The 18,995-nt window shown below is 45.4% G+C and overlaps 1 protein-coding gene across 1 annotated transcript; it reads left to right on the forward strand.

The window, feature by feature from the left end:
- The first annotated feature begins 1,434 nt into the window (after positions 1-1,434).
- On the forward strand, positions 1,435-13,262 carry LOC149363679 (BTB/POZ domain-containing adapter for CUL3-mediated RhoA degradation protein 3). Its single transcript, XM_089573653.1, has 5 exons — positions 1,435-1,828; positions 2,115-2,374; positions 2,678-2,730; positions 6,087-6,285; positions 9,240-13,262. Exons 1-5 carry the CDS (start codon positions 1,663-1,665, stop codon positions 9,498-9,500), a joined length of 939 nt encoding a protein of 312 aa, XP_089429779.1. The 5' UTR covers positions 1,435-1,662; the 3' UTR covers positions 9,501-13,262.
- Positions 13,263-18,995: the final 5,733 nt, after the last annotated feature.

Below are 18,995 nucleotides of genomic sequence, written 5' to 3' on the forward strand. Positions count from 1 at the left end.
ACAAAAGTATGGTTGATGTGTTGCAATTTCATGCATGTTTTCACATCAAGATATAGTGTGAGCTACTTAGTATGCATTAAGAGTATAAGACAGTGAACTGGAATTGCCACAGACGAAAATGCATGGTAGTAGAGTTAAGCATATGGGATTCTGATTGCATTTCATTGGATCTTGTTAGCTTAAGCCCGTTTCAAATATTTCACTTATTTGAACTGACGTTTTGGTCCTGTTATCAAATACATTGGAAAAACTGTCACTGATTTGATGTCTGCATAATTTAGACAAATTTCCAGTACCCTTCAGAATTATGAAGAGCTGAGCTGTGTATGGCAGCATCAATTTTCAGCACATTCTTCTCCTGATTTGCAATCCTAATGCATGGCTCAAGCTGAACAACTAACCAAAAGTCTAGGTTGTTAAAACTGTCTGTGTGTGTTAACATAATGCATACATAATGTCATATTAGTGCACATTTTCCCCCTTCTTCCATATAGTCAACAATACATCCATGAGTTTTTTTTTTTTTTTCTCATGTCAAAGAGGGAGGAGTGCAGGGCATATTTCTGGAGCTCTGCCTGCTTCACGCCATTGTCGTTGTCTCTGTGTCAATTCTGAACCATCAGTTTGATGCAAATCCTTGCTCAAGTTGACCAGGTACACTTAAAATGTAATTTCAGAACATTTCCAGAGAAGGCAAAATCTAAAACTGCAAAACACAGTCAAAATATGACGCGAAGCCCTCCACAGCAGTGACTTGATAGACCACATGCAGCTTCAGAATGGTAAATCTCTGGTACCACGTATTACTACTAAGTATGCTAGCTTATAGCAAACGGTTGCATGGCTTTGTATGATATTCATGTAAGGTGAGGAAATTTGCATGGTTTGTCATCGTTAAAAAGGTTTTTGAAGCGGAGGTATTTTCGGAACTTGGTTCGATTGTTTTGCAGTGCGATATTTTTTAATGAAAGGGTTGTGATGCCTCACGGGGTTACCATTATATACGGCGTATATTTATTCATCAGCGAGAAATAGGAAGATGTAAGCTCCGTGCGTTGTGGCTACACAGCAATGCTGAACATCGGCACGTTAATCGCTGCAGACTGCGAGGAATTCGGGTGCCTAACTTTATTAGAACGAGCGATAAACCACAGAACAGAAAGGGATAATTTTTTTTTTTTTTTTTTTTGCTGCACAGTCGGGTGGTTTGCGGTAAAGGCAGACTGACGGGCTGTAATTAGGCCTTCAAATATTTCTTATAACTTTAGTGAGTCGCATTCATCATCGCACCGCACATCTGATGCATGGGACACGCACAGGCATGCACGCAGTTGTCCTCGATGCGCGCAGGTGCATTGCAGTTTCGGTTTCGGTTTATTTTAACGCACTATTTTATGCAGCGGAAGCTCAACCTAAGCCGCATGAAGTCACTCAACTACTTGGTCACGTGAGCTCTGCACGAGCGATTGTGGCTGAATGTAGCGCGCGTTGTCAGAAATCGGAGCTTTGGGGAGTGCGATCGTGAGTGTTATTTCCTCGCGGCTCCCATCTTGGGCTGGCGCGCCGACGCATTTGACCAACGGCTAGCACGAAGCAACCATAGACGACCTGTGCTCTTCGACGCTGCCGTCGGCAGGGTCGACCGCCGAAGAGCCCAAGACCATGTCTGGCGATCACCGGACTGTCATCAACGGGAGCCCGAGCCAGTATGTGAAGCTCAACGTAGGCGGGTCCCTCCATTACACCACTATTGGGACTCTCACCAAGCATGACAGCATGCTCAGAGCGATGTTCAGCGGACGAATGGAAGTTCTTACCGACTCAGAGGGTGAGTGGCCGTCGTTGTGTTTATCTGTAGACCGTGTTGCAGCATATTATGCCACTCCCATCGCGAGTCATCGCGCCGACAAGGAGTGGATGCGCCCGTCCACTTTCCGAGCTCCGCTCGGGTGGTGTTTGTGAACTTTGGTTTGCACTAGATGTTTAAACCTCACTATCCTCTATCTTATGGTACCCAACTATTTGCAAACCGGACGTCCAATTTTCCTTCGGTAGCGGCCGTGTCCTCCTGAATTGACGTTAACTCAGTGTTCTTTCGCTTTCGCTGTTTGTAGGCTGGATTCTTATAGACCGATGCGGAAAACACTTCGGCACTATCCTGAACTTTCTGAGGGATGGCTCAGTGCCGCTGCCGGAGTCTACGAGGGAGATCGCCGAGATGCTGGCCGAAGCCAAATACTACCTCATCCAGGCACTCGTCGAGAGCTGTGAAGCTGCCTTGCAGAAGAAGGAAAGCTGGCAGGAGCCAACTTGCAGAGTGCCGCTCATAACTAACGAGAAAGAAGGCAACTTGCTAATAAGTACTTCAACGAAGGTGAGTTTCACAGTTTATCCCCAATTTTTCACTGATTCCCGTGTAAATCGCAAACGTAGGAAAACAAGTTTCAGAACTCTGGTGCTTCTAATTCGTAGCAGCGCATCCCAATACAATTAGTGTCGGATTGTTTTTTTGGTGACGTTTAATGCTTCATCTCAGCATGCATATTTATAAACCTGCTGACCTAGCAGCTGACCATGTGCGCATATTTCGGTAGCCACTAAGGTTCACTTTCGTTTGCGAGACCTATTGTTAATGGAACTGTGTGGACATGAACATCTTATCGTTTTGCTGTTTCAGCCCCTGGTCAAGCTTCTTATCAATAGACATAACAACAAGTATTCATACACCAGGTATGTTTTCTTTTTCTCATACATGTTGACCCTGATAAGATAGGCTTGTGCCATTATTTATGTTACTCATGCGATTTCCTGTTATGCATGAGACATGTTGCGCTCTGAGTAAACAACACCTGTGCCTAGCTGGATGCCTTCGGCATGAGTGCATATTTGTGGTGATTTGTGCCCCAGATGTGTAATTCTTGTTAATAATTCACAGCTGGAGCTGTCTTTTTACTTTAGTTTAGGTAAGGTTAAGATGTTTCCTTTGTGTAAATCCTGGAAAACTGCATTCTTCCATTCCTAGAACTGAAATTTCTTAAGACAGCAACTCGCTTGAAGTATCCCAAACCATGAACAACCTTCTTTGTTTTGTTTTGATTAGGTAACTGGTGTGTGTGGGACCGTAAGTAATGTGTTCAACTCTTGAACACCACATAGTTTATTGTTTAGTGTTTTTATCTTTCGCTTGATGTCTGATGGTAATGTTGCCTTTCTGAAAAAATTTCTGGAGAATGAATGAATAGTTGCCATAGAAGATTGTGTCACGACCAGAAATATTGTTCGTCCCAAGTACTGTGGCTTTTGTGGGAATGCTGAGTGCTGAGAGCATTCCTGGGGGGGCATTGTCAATAATTATTGTACATTTTGTATGACAAACATAATGGATTTCTTTGCCCTACCAGATTTGTTTTATATACCCCTTGCACAGGAGCATTTTTTATGTACATTGGTGCTAATGCTCATTGAAATTTCAAGCAACTGTGCATTGTTGCTGTATAGTATGGCTCAGTGCCCATTGAGTGTAAAGTACGGTATTTTTCAAGAGTGCTAAAAACTTTGTTTCTAAGTAATAACAAATAAAACATATTTTGCCATTTTGCAAAGTTTTATTTATGACATACAGGCAAATGAGCCTTGTGCAAAATGAATAACCTGCTCCTTTCCAATTGTTGCGTTGTTGTCAGGTCCACAGGTCTTTCTTCTCTTTTGTAATGTCTATACTTTTAGTATTTGCTTTCAACATCATCATTTAGGAGTTCCTCTTTGTGCTAATGTAGTTACCATGACTGCTGTGGTGACATGCCAGCTAGAAGAAATCTATGCCATTCTTGACATTCCTGTTAAGGTTAAGGTATGCGCAGCATTACGTTTCAAAAACTCGTGTTGAAATGATGGGATCTTGATTTTTGAGGAAAGCATGCACATGTAGTCACTTACCACATGACCAAAGCAAAGTTGTTTGCAAGAGGCTCTGAAATCTGACTTAAAGGTGCACTGAAGAGGAATCTGAACTTGTCTTTTTGCCGCGGGAACTCGATCTACACGTTTCTAGCATTCTTAGAAACTGCGACTTATTGCCCTGTATGGCCGATTTCCCAAATTAAATCGAATTAACGGCTGGCTCCCGCCCTTTTTTTTTTAATTCTGCCTCGTACGGTGGGCGGAGTCTACCAACGCGTGGAGTGCCTTTCACCCAGTCCCGTGGCGGCTTGCCGCTCTGCCATCGGCGGAGTAATACATAACAGTCCGTAGTAGCAAATAGTCCGCGCGTATTTTTATTTCTGCGGGCTTATTTTGCGGCTATATTATCTGCGAATGAAACTATTTATTCATGGAAACCTAAAAAACAAAATAAAGCGAAAGCAAAGCCTCCACGGAGCTGGCTGAAAGGAACTTCACGCGTTGGTCGACTCCGCCCATCGTACGAGGCAGAATTAAAAAAAAAGGGCGGCAGCCGGACGTTAATTCGATTTAATTAGGGAAATCGGCCATACAGGGCAATAGGTTGCAGTTTCTAAGAATGCTAGGAACGTGTAGATCGAGTTCCCGCGGCAAAAAGACAAGTTCAGAATCCTCTTCAGTGCACCTTTAAGGCAGAATATGAATCTGCTATTGTGAAGGTGTTTGGCTTCCTCTGAAAAGATAGCAGTGACATGCTACAATCAGCTGTACTGTTTATGCAGTGTTGAGGAAAGCTGCAACATGGTATTTTATTGTAACAGCATGGAAATGCGATCTTCCTTTGTTAATGAAAGTCAGAAACATGCAACTCAGGTGCTGGCTATCAACTTATCATCAGAACAACAGTTGATAGTCAGCACTTCTGTTCATTGTCAAAGGAAAATTGGGTTTTTTAGCTGTTAGGTACACTAGTGGTGCGGGGAGTCTGCTTCATTTAGACTCAGCTACACTCTGTTAGCACATAGTGCACCAAGACCAACTAGCCCAACTTTCAGTGCTTAAAGGTGCACTGAAGAGGAATCTGAACTCGTCTTTTTGCCGCGGGAACCCGATCTACACGTTCCTAGCATTCTTAGAAACTGCGACTTATTGCCCTGTGTGGCCGATTTCTCTAATTAAATCGAATTAATGTCCGGCTCCCGCCCTTTTTTTTTAATTCTCCCTCGTACGGTGGGCGGAGTCGACCGACGCGGGGAGTGCCTTTCAGCCAGCTCCGTGAAGGCTTTGCTTTTGCTTCATTTTGTTTTTTAGGTTTCCGTGAATAAATAGTTTCATTTGCAGATAATATAACCGCAAAATAAGCCCGCAGAAATAAAAATACGTGCGGACTATTTGTTTCTACGGACTACTACGTATTACTCCGCCGATGGCAGAGCGGCAAGCCACCACGGGACTGGGTGAAAGGCACTCCACGCGTCGGTCGACTCCGCCCACCGTACGAGGCAGAATTCAAGAAATAAAGGCGGGAGCCGGACGTTAATTCGATTTAATTGGGGAAATCGGCCACACCGGGCAATAAGTCGCAGTTTCTAAGAATGCTAGGAGCGTGTAGATCGAGTTCCTGCGGCAAAAAGACGAGTTCAGATTCCTCTTCAGTGCACCTTTAAGAACCTCACTGTTCCTGTTTTTGTCCTGCATTTGTGAACTTCAAATGAAGGGTGTGAACTGAATGAATATGCGCATCTTTACACAGGGAAGTGGCAGTTCATGTCGTAGAAGTGAAATCTGTTGTTGTGAGGTGGCATGGTTGTTTGCAAAGCTGCTACAAAGAAAAGTCACTGAATGAGTGGTCCAGAAGTTTTTATTTTTTTTTTCTTGAAAGTTTATTGTTGCAGCTCTTGACAGGACCAGCAGTTCTGCTTGCAGAATTTTTAAAGTTTTGAGAATTAAGACTTGCCTATGACCAACCAGAGAGGGACTTACAGCTAGTAACACTGAAGCTACCAGTAGCTCATTTGCTTGAAAAATGCTACAAGTAACATCCAGGTCACATTGAGCTATGGAGTGGTGTAGCAAAGCGCAGCACAGTGTACAATTTCATTGTGTGTCTTGTTTCAGTTTAAAATCACTTGAAGCATTCCGTGAAAAGTATCTGAGAACGCTTGTTTTCTTCTCGTTCTCTCCAGCACATCGGATGACAATCTTCTAAAAAATGTTGAGATGTTTGACCGGCTGTCGCTGCGGTTCTGCAGCCGTGTCTTGTTCATAAAGGATGTTATTGGCAGCAATGAAATCTGTTGCTGGACCTTCTATGGCCATGGCAAAAAAGTGGCTGAGGTTTGCTGTACATCCATAGTCTACGCAACAGACAAGAAACACACTAAAGTAAGTCGTTCATCCCCTTTGTATGGCTGTGTGGTTAGAGCGGTCCCATCTGTCTGGGAACAGGAGCTTGTTACAAACAGGAATGAGCTGAGCTTGTTTATTGCCAAAGTTATGCATTTCCAGAGTTTACTTTTTCACTGATTTAGAGAGTGTTTCTTGTAGTTTTTTTTTTTTCTGCGAGAAGCTTTTATTTTTCAAGGCTTTCGTTTTCCTGTAAGTTCACAACTCTTAAGATATTCATCATTGCTGCTGTTCGAGTTTTTGTATTAAAGGGGCTGCGAAACATTGCTTGGGAGGATACCGGTTATACTTCAAGTGGGCCGCCGCGGTGGCTCAATGGTTATGGTGCTCGGCTGCTGACCCGAAAGACGCTGGTTCGATCCCGGCCGCGGCGGTTGAATTTCTTTGGAGGAGAAATTCTAGAGGCCCGTGTACTGTGCGATGTCAGTGCATGTTAAAGAACCCCAGGTGGTCGAAATTTCCGGAGCCCTCCACTACGGCGTCTCTCATAGCCTTAGTCGCTTTGGGACGTTAAACCCCATAAACCAAACCAAACCTATACTTCAGGTGGATTCTTTATGTCACACAGATGCTGACTTAAAAAGAATTACAGGAATCGATGCACAGGAACGGGAGTTATTCAATGAAGAAATTTCAAAATACAAGCAAACAAAACGCTGCCCTCAACTCGATTTTGGCAGGGCTTCCCACTCATATTTCGCTCTCCCAATGACGGCACCTGGCGCAACCAATCAAAACAGCCCGCCAGAGCACGTCGCGGAAGTTTGCACTCCATGGTTGCCTGCTCTTTGTAACTCGTTCTTGCTGAGACTGGCAGTGTCGTTTCCATGCCAGAGCCCCTGGTGGTGTATTTTTATTTTACTTGCTTTGCAGGGCTTTTATCTGAGACAAGCAAGTTGTTTTTGTTGATCTAATATAAAGCACCGACAGGTGACAATATGTGTCTCTATTTATTCACACAATTTGCAGTATATTTACTGTTTGTCCAATCATCAAGCTCACGCCAGGTGATGTCATATCCGCTGCTAGAGCCCGGCACTGTGTGGGGACACCATCAGAGCCATGAATTTGTTTTTGGGAGGACATTAAAATATTAAAAAACGGAATATACGTGGTATTACCGACGCTAATAGCATCATTGTAACTCACTCTATGCGATCAACAGGCAAAGCAGTCAACTAAGATTGTGTTTCTGGGCCCCTTTAAAAGGGTACTAAAGGGAAATATCAAACTAAGCAAGACTGATAGATTATTCGTTGGGACCGCTGCAGACATTTTTTCTATGTGTTGTTTCTCTTACTGCTTGCACCCAATTAGCTGAAATGTTCTTTTGCAGCAAAGGTGAAGGGTTAGGCTAGTTGGGGACTCATATGCAGTGAAAAAAAGCCGTGCAGACAAGGACAACAAAAAGAAGGTGGAAAACAGTGTGAAAACAGTCCCAGCATTTAAGCCATTCCTCAAAGCAGCCTTGACACCTTTTAATCTGAATTGCAGCTAGCTGTATGCGAAGCTCATATAAAGGAAGTAGCATGGAGATTCTGTCATGAAAAAATGAAAATTAGTGAGAAAAGGTTTTTGAAGGCTTTTAGGTAAAAAACAGTCTGCCTATTTGGTTGTAAATATAGTACTTCTTAAATTTGAAATTTTTCAGAAGCATCGAAATCAACAAAAGCTTACTAATGAGCATTTCTTAGATTCTCTTGGACTTGTTCAATAACACACAAACCTGTTTATGGAGCAGAGCAACACAAATTTATTGCACCCGTGTGCGTGGAGGGCATTCTTTGTGCACTGTCAGGTAATTAAGTTCCTGTTTCGTGACATAAATCAGTAAACGCCATCAATTGCAACCTTAATCCTTCTCAGTGAGTCCTCCTGCCATTAGAGAACTCACGTGCGGGGTATCATATCTTTAATCATGAGCTGCAAGTTAGGAGAATAATAAAGCATTGTGGTTGTAATGGCAAGGGTTTCTAGGGCAGCTCATGTAGTTGTTGTAACAATGATGCTGTCAGTTTGCAGTAGAATTTTTTCACTAGAAGTTTGCACTAGTAGTTTTCAAATTACTACTGTATTCACAGTTGTTCACAGTTGTATTCACAGTCAGTCTGTCATCAGGCAAACGAAGCTTTTGGAAAGCACGTTGAGGGCAATGTTTGCATGTAGGTCTAAGTTTTTTTATAGAAGAACTTCTGTTCATGTGCACTGGTTTCTGTGGTTCTTTCTTGCGTTTGCTTCCGTGTGACATAAAGAATTTGCTTAAGGAATAACCAGTATCCCTTCAAAAGGTGTTCAGTGCCCCTTCAAAGAATATGATTAATCAACTAACATATTATTCGGTGGTCCTGGTTTGTTTTTGAACAGTGTGAAATTTTATGTATTTTTTGTCCTTGATTTAATTGAGCATCTGGCTATAAATGCCTCAAGCAGGTTGATCCAGTATTCTTTATTCTTGCGTTATTGTGAATGGCGTGAAATTTTCTTTTACCTGTGCTTTACAATGAAGTCAGCCGCTGACCAGATACATTAGAACTGATTGTAGGCGAGGTGTGTTAGTAGAGTTGTCAGTGCTACAGGTAAGTATTGCACAGCGTACTTATGTACTATCGGGGACAAAAGTGGTATAGTACTACACGGGCGGGAGCTGGACGAACGGAAAACTGCATTGCAACGCCATCTACAGGCGGCATCTGGGATCGAAACAGCCAGTGCGTGACCTTTATTATCAGCAGGCATGTTGCTTGGCTCGTTTCAATGTTACGTGCTTTAGCTCGCCAAAACGCTGCAGTTTTCTGTTGCTCCTGCTCCCACCTCGTGGAGTATACCACTTTTGTCCCCGATAGTACAGTATGAATGGTTAATCCTTCATAGAGATGCTTTCTCTTCTGCGATTTTCTCCAGATTTCTTTTCCCACGCTATTTTCTGCCACCAGGTTGAATTTCCTGAAGCTCGCATATACGAGGAAACCCTCAACATCCTGCTGTACGAAAATCGCAACGGCCCGGACCCGGAACTGATGCAGGCGACCAGCACGCGTGGTGCCGTTGCCCGTGGCGCCACCACCTGTTACACGAGCGATGACGAAGACGAACGGCGCGCCCCGGTAGGCGCGTGCAGTGGCTGCGCAAGTGCCCGCGACTCGCGGGAGTCGTGCCACCTGGGCCGCATACGGAGCACAAAGCAGAGTAGCTGAGGCAGCCTGTACGTCGCTGCCTTGCTCCTTCGCGGAATCTCACCGGTGGGGGCAAGGTACAGGCAGCTGTCGTTTGGTCGCTGCAAGCCAAGCTTGGCGTCTTTCTGCTGTCCCTATATGGACCTCGCCTAGTACGGAATGCGACGAGCGCTGCTCTTGTCGACGCGTAACCGCCGCTAATTCTCGCAAGGCGTCAAAAGTGGGATGCAGGCTGCCTTGCATGAGTTGCTCTTCTGTCCCTGCTGGCTCACACTGAGTGGTTGGTCTCGTGGAACACTCTTGCTCGAGCATTGCCACCAGGCGGTCAGCTTGATCTGAGATGTGGTGCGTGTGTGCCCCTGCATTGAGTTTATAAAATAGGTGGGCCACGCAGTTTTTATGCCGTGCAATTGTATGTCGGCAGAAGGCCTTGTGTGCTGGGGACAGTCGTTTGTTCTCATCAGTGTTGGAAATTTGTCAGAGGTGCGAGATTGACGAGCGTACCGGACAACTTGGCCTGTAAAGTTTCCTCAGCACCGTGCACGTTTATCAGCTACCACCAAAGCCGGGTTCTGAAGAGAAGTAACTCACTGTGGTGTTCACCTGCAGATTTGCGGCGAAAAATTCTTTGCTCCAGCATCACAGAAGTGGAGTGCATTGTCATTCCGCTGCCCTTTCAGCGCACGGAAACAAATGGCGATTTCTGGCCGACCAAGACAGCCGGCTGTAGGCATCTTCACAGATGAGCTGTTTTTGTGTGGCGGGGGTGTATAAATGGCCCAGCAATATTTGCGATGTCTGCATAAGATACAGGGATGAGCGAAGCCGGGCAAAGTTGAATGGCAGTGCTGAAATCTACTGGTCTTTGGAGCACACAGACAGAGGTGTGCTCGGCAAATGGAAAGTGGCGTTTCCCCTTCTTGTTGGCTCATAAAACAAGCGTCTTGACTGCGTAGGAGAACCAGTGGGCGACAGAGTACATTGTCAGGCAACTGTGTCTGTTCCAAGTTGTCAGTGTGGCTGTTGTCATTGCCCAGCTGCTTGAAAATGACAAGGAATGTGCAACTCGTGTAGCAAGCGGCTGCAGAGCTGCTTTTATGAGAATGGGTTATGTGTTGCGTGAGGTAAGCGATGTCTCTCTGCATTTTCCATACTGTTGAAAGAATGACTGAAGTTGTTCCTTGACGCTTGTTTCTTTGATCATTTTTCTGTCGAGAAGAATGCATTTTGTAGCTACGTGCACTAACATGCATTTATGGATCTTGTGTGGGTTTCACGCGCTGTACTGGCTTAGTTTAAATTTGATATGTCAACTTTGGCATATATATTGCTAGTGCCTCCTGGGGCTCTAGTGGCGCATATATTGCGCTTCACTGTTTTGGTGACATTTTGTTACCTAAATTTGCCGTTTTGCTGAGGACACTTCATTTACAGAGTCTCAACTGAAGAAACTTGGTTCCTCTTCTTGTTCTGTTTTATGGAGCCCCATAGCAGTGTTTTTAAGCTACACTGCTTGTTGAGGTGTCATATATTCAGCAGGAATGCTGAGCAATTCATTTGTTTACACGTTGTTTCAGAAACGTGTAAAAGATCTGTATTGTGCAAGTTGCTATCTGTTTGGACCCTTCGTGTACCTCTAATTTATGCATGCGAACTCCCTATAGTTATTATCTGCGAAAAATTGAGAGTAATACAGATTTCGTGAATGAAATGCTGTCGCTGTTAGTTTGCGACATCATAAGTGTACTGTTTATCGGTGAGCAGTGACGGCAACTAGGGAAAACTTCCGTCATTAGCACATATGTTCGTAGGCTACTTGCTTAGCAAATTCTTTCCTCATTCTTTGAGTTCAAGTAACTGGAGGGGTTACGTTGCGTGGTTTGTGCTTTATAACTCATTTATTGCATTCCTGAAATGGGAAAATATTGTTCAACGAAGCCATGCTGATGAAAATGTAATGCTCAACTTAGTTTTTGGGAGTGCAGTGCGGTGGTTTCAGTTGTTGCACTTGTTGAATTAGATGCATTTGGCACCCTTTTTCTTGCACTGGTATTTCTTTGTTAGACATAGTCACTTTTAGTATATTTAGTAAAAATGCTGTCGCAGGCTCGCAGCATTTTCCTTTTAATGTTCTTTGAATTTGAAATTGATGTCAATTTGAGAGTAGCTGGGTTGTGAAATGTCGCAGTTTTTCATGATGCAGAGTCTTAGCATGTGTTCTGGTGTGGTTGGAGTGCTGTTTGAATTGTTTCGTTGCAATTTTATCCCTGTATTGTTGCCTCAAGGCTGTCTCAAGCATTTTATTTCTGTTAATAATTCGACTTCGTTTACTTAGTTGTCCTTTCATTCTTAAGTACACTAGCCCGGCCCAGGGGTTCTCAGTCTTTCTAGCCTTGAGGAAGGCTTCCAAAGGGGCTGAGGGAACTAGCGTATGTTGTTTTCCACCCCTCCCTGCCTAATGTGCATGCAAAAGAAAGGACGCAGACCCAGAGCCCCCCAGAAAAATGGCCCCATTCAATAATTATAATGAATGGCTGTAAAGTGGTAGTCTGCTACAAGCAATTAATGATTAGTCCCAAAATAAAGTGGGTGGAGGAAAGGTGGGAGCTTAGGCACGCAGGGACGCTGCAAGGAACCCTAGGGTTCTGCAGACTTAGTTTGAGAACCCCCCAACATAACAAAATGCAAGTTAAAAAAGAATGACATTGTTGCACTAAAAGCCTTCCTGTATTTTGGGATCTCTGTTTGGCTGCTTTTGTTTAAGACAGCTGTATGTTTAATAGTTAGGTACACATCTTCATACAGAAAGTTAGTAGATTTTAAACAGTATTCTCCTGATGTATCGTGTTGAGCCAAATTGTGAGCTGTTCTGCGTGATGTGTGTGTTTAAGCATAATCGGTATGCTGATAGTTGTAAGGAGCATCTAGTCCTATCAACGTAAGGCTATTTGTCCACTATCTGAAACACGCTGTTGAGCCTGTAAAGACTTGCAGGACTACCATTGTATGTCGTTACCGGCAGTTAAGCAGGAAAGTTTCCTGCCGAAAGGTAGTTATGTGGTTGCCGTGTATGGATGTTGTAACATTGTCTGTACCCAACATTGTGATGAAACTGAAACACACTCAGTATTTAGAGCAGTGCATTGTTTTTGGTGAGGGGTGTGCATATGAAATGTTTGTTGGAGTTCTATGGTAACTGCACAAAACTACTGTTGATTGCTTTGACCTTCAGTCTTCGAAAGAGTGATGCTGTGGTGTTGCCTTTGAAACTTTCCTTTTGTGCGTGTGCTGGTCTCCTAAGGTATGGAGGCTGGCAAGGAGCTGATGCTACCTAGAGTACATTTTAATGATCTTGTTTCTGTGTCATGATTCTAAAGGTCAAGAACTATTTGACAATGTATGCTAAAGAATAGCATTATTTTTGCAGCCAAGTTTGAAATGGCTGTTGCATTGGGACCGCTTATTTTCCCATGATCGTTTACACTGATGATTATCTGCTCTGTAAGGCCATTTACTGCAGCAACTTTCCTATTTGTCTTTTATATTTTTTCTCTCCTCCAAGTGACAGCATGTGAAAATGAAGGCCTGGGAACTGTTTTAAAGGCCTTCCCAATGCATTAGCAAACTTGCTCACTTCACGTTCCTCTTTTGCTCGTGAATCAAATCGAGTGATCTGTCTGTGCTGTGCGTATTTGTACATTTCAATTGCCATATATTCCGTATGTGTGCTTGCCGAGTTTAACTCGGTAAAATAAAAGCATTATGGTGTCGATCTTACCTACAGCCAGTCGCACTCATATTTAAAGGGATACTGAGGTGGTTTTCGAATTAGCTAATTTTTTAGGGTTTTGAAGTAGTGTCATTGCTGATCACGTGTGTGAAATTATTTTTTCGATTTTGCCTAAAACAGTGGCACAATCACCAATTAAATACGCGATGTTCAAATCTCCCGCGCCCCGCGCAAGCGCAGGAGAGGAGAACAGCGGAGAGGGAAACCTCGTCCATGTCGGCCAACGTGACGTCACGTTGAGGAGCCGGGGATACTTCGGCGCACCCGAGCGAGCTTTCAGCGCGCGTTGTTTCTCGTGCTGCGTGCGTTGTGACGTACAAAGCGTGTCAGCCGACCTTGAGAATCAGATTCAACACGAGGTACTACTCTGCGTTCGTGTCCATGAACAAATACGGCCGAGGCTGTGTCGTCTTGCACTGTTTTTAGCAAGATCAAAAGCTCGCAGCGCAAGCGCTCGCTGCTGTGACGAAGAATTCAAGCTGACCAAAGCAAACCTACTCTGCTAGAAGCACTTTCGTAAGAGCGGCTACATGCAGAGCTTGTCCCTAATGTGACCTCTGGTGATTTCTGAAGAAAAGGCGTGGCTGAACCATGACACAGTTCCTTCGATTTTCTCGCGCATGAGAGGCGTGTCACCATTCCGAAGAAGCGCCTCTTTTAAAAGTAGAAACATGCTCACTTAGCCCCTGAAGAAACCTTATAGAGGCTCAAGCATGTGTCGCTCTCCTCAGCTTAGGTGCGGCCAGACCACCTGAGACGTGCTCAGCAAGGCTCGGTTAGTGATTTTATACTCGGTTCGACGTGTCCAAGCAAGCAAGCAGAGCAAAGCACAATAAAGCAAAGCAATCAAGCATTGAAGCTCTTCATATGCGGCATCTCGTTTAATCGTAGCTAAGCAATTAAAATGAAAGCGTTCGACGTTGATTTAGGATGCAAATTTATGAGAGAAATGAATGCCAACCGAGTTTTTGCAAAAAAACACCGCAACCTTACTCGGTTTCTTCTTCAAGTTGTGGCAGCGGGCGAGTTGCAGCTAGCTTGGCTTTTAGACACAAACTACTTCACTGAACCTGAACTGCAAATCTAGGAAGGGTGAACGTTACCGAGGCAGCGATTAATATTTTCTGGCATCTGCTGAACGCGAGTGAAGCAGCAGCCGTGTGCGCGTATTTGGCTTGGTTTCCAGCGCACAATGATTGCGTCACTATCTTGTGGTCACATGCCTCGCAGTGCTTGGCCATTGCGCTTCGCTAATTTTGACACCAACTTTGTGCTCCTTCATCGTTTCCTTGAAATACTTTCTTGCCCCAACCTGCAACGCCGGGTACTGAGAACAGGATTTTTTGTACACAGGGCGTTGGGCATTTTCTTTAGGATGACGCTCTTCCGGGCGAGCCAGGAGGCGTCCGGTGGTGGTAATTGACTTGAGTATTGTTCGCACCCCTTCCTTTCCGAGAATACGAGCCGAGGTTGTGCTGGCACCTTTTACGCATGGTCTGCATCGCGTCTTTGACGCTGGCGTATGCTTGTGCTAGGCGTAGAATTTTTTGCTTGTGTCTTTTTTGGTTTCAGGCGATACGTGGAATGAGCAAACTGTAGTATCCTTTTCTTCGGAGGTCAGTAAAAAAAAAATAATCGCCGTATTCGCTTTTACAACGACACGGAAAGCTGCGATCTGCACTCAACGCAGCGCCGGATCCGCATCGGCAGCTTCTCCAGTCCTCAAAGTGACGTCACGATCTCTCTTGACCAATCACGGGCGGCGGCGCGCCGCGCGGCGTGCCCCGCGGCACAGGCCGCATATTTCGGCTAAAAAAGGCAATTCGCACTTGTTTTTTTTTGCCTTATTTGGATGCGATATTCCAGTATACAGCATGAAAAACTATAGGATGCCGCTGCCAGCCCGATTTTCAAAAAAAGTGCTTCAGTCTCCCTTTAAGCAATTTATCACACTGCTATGTCTCATGTAGGACACTGATGGGATCTCACTAAGAATGTGTATCCTGTCTTTGCCCGTTTTCAGTTCAGGTATTCAGGAATGAAATACTCAGCTGTGAGCATCCGAACTATCATTTACCAGCCTGTGAAATTACTTTTTTACATCTCTTATTTTATAAAGTGCCACAAAATGTTAGATGCTGGCAGCCTATGGGGTTAACTAAGAAGCATTGAAATGCCTTGAGAATGTTAGATTGGTGTGGTGCGTGCTGCTATCATGTGACTTCCGATATTGCGCTCAGGAGTGTAGTTTGATACTTACTCTTCTAATATTGTGTGCGCGGTGGATTGCAGAGAAGCAACTAGCTTTCATGCCAATTTCAATGAAATCGCTCATTAAAACCTGCGCTACCAGCATTCCATACATAATGTGTAGCTGTTGTGGTAGGGACGTGGTCTGAAACCAAGCTGTGGATATCATGTAGTGTAGCATGGGCACCTGTTGCAGAGGCTGACATTCTGGCCGCTCAAGAAAGAGAAAAAATTGGAAGACTTCAAACCTGAGAGACTCTTCAGCTTTCCACTAAAAGTGAATTGACCGAACACGAAAGGGAATGGGAGTGAAAATATGTGTAAACAAATTGCACAGAAAGAACCATCATTGTATGGCTTCTCAAGGAAGTTGAACCATAAGAGGGGGAGGAGGGGGGGTAGTGTTCATGTGTCGAGCTCTCTTCAGCAGAGCTGATAGCGGTGAAATTATAGGACCTGCTGCGTCCCCGCGTAAAAGATGATACCTCTAGGGCGTTGCCTAGCTGTTTGTGCTGCATCTTGTTGATTGCACTTGGCTGCTGAGTTTGAGGGTCAATCCCGGCTGCAGAGGCCACGTTTCTATGCAGGCGAAACACAAAAGACGCATGTGTGCTGTGCGATAATTAGTTTTTGAAGTAAGTGCACGCTTAAGATCCCCAGTTATTCCTGAGCCCTCCAACGGGGCATCTCTTTCTTCTTTTACTCCCAGCTTCCGGCAGCAGAGTTGAGGTGTACATCAAAAAGTGAAACAGTTACTGCGACATTTCCTTTCGTCAAAAGTCACTAATTAGGGGAAGGAAATAGCACAATAACTGAGCAAGGTACGCCTTACAGTACCCTACACGGTCTACCAAAGAACTGAACTTCCTCCATCGATCCACAAGGTGATCTATGACCATCCCAGAAATATGCATCCGACATTTAATGCGAAGCGAAGAAATGCCAGAGCGGGAAGCCTGCGCAAGAAATGGGATGGCCACCCGGACACGCTCTACGTGGATGCAGCCGGTCCAATCCAAGCGCCGATGACCTTCATAACGAATCCCTAGGGCAAACATCAACTGCACATCAGTGTGCATTTCCAACCCCACTCACTGAGAGGAGGCAGCCATTGCGCTAGCGCTAGCTACCTACCCAAGCGCTATTGTTCCGATAGATTCCCGAAATTCGCGCGGAAATATAAACAACGGACTAATCCATCAATCAGGTCTCGCACTGTTAGCCAAACATCCTCCTAATCAAGCCTCAATCATATGGTTTCGAGGGCACACGGAACACACGGGAGGGAATGATTCTGCCAACCGGCACGCTCGAGCTCTACTGATCGATGGGCTTATTTCTTTTGTAGCGAGAGCTACACTACGCCAGCACCGAGCCTTCAGCGTGGCACCCCTTGAGCTCCATGGCGGCGCCGTTGGTCACGTGGTGCGGAGCGGCAGCTGCTGCTGCCGGCAGCGCGGCGTGCCGGCAAAACTGAGCTGCAACAGCTGTGCGCATGCGCAGTGTCGAGTTGGGGGGGCGGAGTGGAGTAGGCGGCTCGGCGGAGTGGGACAAAGATGGAGAGCAGAGGAGAGGACGAGCTGAGCTCGACGGCTCTGAAAGAAGCCAGGGCTCGGCGTTGGAACGAAACCAAGAGGAAGCGGCGAGCCGAGGAGACCGAGGAAGAACGTGCGACACGCCTCGATAAGGGAACGACGCGGTTCGGAAGGCGCGCCTAGCGCCGATAATGAATAATGAAACCACTCCAGGTTTAACCAGAGCTAAACCACAGCCAATTTCTTGTAGAATGTTGCCGAAGAAAGAGGCAGAGGGAGCTATAATTAATAGCCGACGCTACAGGCAACCTGGCGGATGCATGCGATGGGAAAACACGTCAACGTATAAACAAAAACATCGCTACCTACAGTTCTGCTTTTAGGTCTCCAGAGGCAGCTAAAACTTCATAAGAACACAGCTTTGCGTTTGTTGAATACAAATAACCAAAAAGCGCCGGAGCAGTAGCGCACACTGCATTAATGTTAGCGATAATAGCATCATTTGCACTGAGAACGGTGCAATTTCGCCAGCTAAGCTATAATGTCAGAAAATACAACAGATAATAGGTGGAGACAGGTACAGCACAAACGCTTGTATTGTATCTGTCTCTGCCTCTTGTCTATGCATTTTTTTTCTGCGCTGTGTAATGAATTACCACAGACACGCCCATCGCCCAGTTTTGCGATCGACCTTCTTAACGTCGGAATATATAGGACATTTGTAGAACGTTGGGACAACGCATGAGTACGTGGGAATTACCGCGGCAATCCTTGAACTTTCGAAGCACTTTAGTATTGGAAGTGTTTTAATTCAGTACTGGAAAGCCTTCAGCGTCGCAAGACGAAAGCGCGAGCCATGGCTAACATCCTAGCAGCACGTATACTGTATATAGTGCTTCATCCAGACACGGCCAGACTGGACGCGTGGACTGCGCGCTTCCCGCCGGCGCGTCCAGTCCGGCCTCCAGTCTGCATCATCATAATTATCATCAGCCTGACTGCGCCCACTGCAGGACAAAGCTAGGCCTCTTTCATATCTCTCAAATTAACCCTGTCCTGTGCCAGCTGCAGCCTCCCTATCCCAGCAAACTTTTTAATCTCATCCACCCACCTAACTCTACCCATCCACCCTCCGCCCCCTTCTACTCTTGCCTTCTCTTGGAATCCGCTCCGTTACCCTTAATGACCGTCCATTTTCTTGCTTTCGCATTACATGCCCTTCCCAAGCCCATTTCTTCCTCTTGATGTCGACTAGGATTTCATTAACCCGCGTTTGTTCCCTCATCCACTCTGCCCTCTTCCGGTCTCTTAGCGTTGCACCTATCATTTTCTTTTCCATAGCTCCATGAACCCTTTTCGCTAGCCTCCACGTTTCTGCCCCATAGGTGAGTGTACCGGTATGGTACAGCTGTTATATACTTTTCTCTTGAGGGATATTGGTAAACTGCCTTTCACGATTGCTTAGCGTAGATCATATAAAGGTACACCCAGGCGAAATAGTGGAAGAAGGACGAACAGCAAACGCCACATGTTCGCTCGTCTGCCTCTGTGTTCGCGTGTTTTTCGATGCACTACACAAAAAGCCCAACGGGATAAAGCATGGTTCGAAAGAGAGCGGGCAGTCCCGACGTCACCATCGGTGTCCTGACTGAAGCGGCACTGTAAGAAAATGTGTGTGACGGTCTTTTAAGGAAAACCTCAAAAGCAAAACCACGAAGATCGAGCTTTCCAAGCCGTGAAATGAAATCTACTTCGCGTAAGCGGCATCTTACTGGGGATCTGGAAAATTGCGTCATCCCTAAACGCCGCGCTCGAATCGAAACACGGCCCATCACTGCTCTTTGCTTGCCTGTCACTTAAACCCTCCCAACAAGCACAAGACCTCCCCATGTGCGCCTAGAAAGGATGGAATGTCCCAGTCCCAGTACGACGTTTCTCAAA

The sequence above is a fragment of the Amblyomma mixtum genome, chromosome 2, assembly GCF_055824585.1.
Source record: "Amblyomma mixtum isolate Tamu chromosome 2, ASM5582458v1, whole genome shotgun sequence".
Taxonomy (NCBI): domain Eukaryota; kingdom Metazoa; phylum Arthropoda; class Arachnida; order Ixodida; family Ixodidae; genus Amblyomma; species Amblyomma mixtum.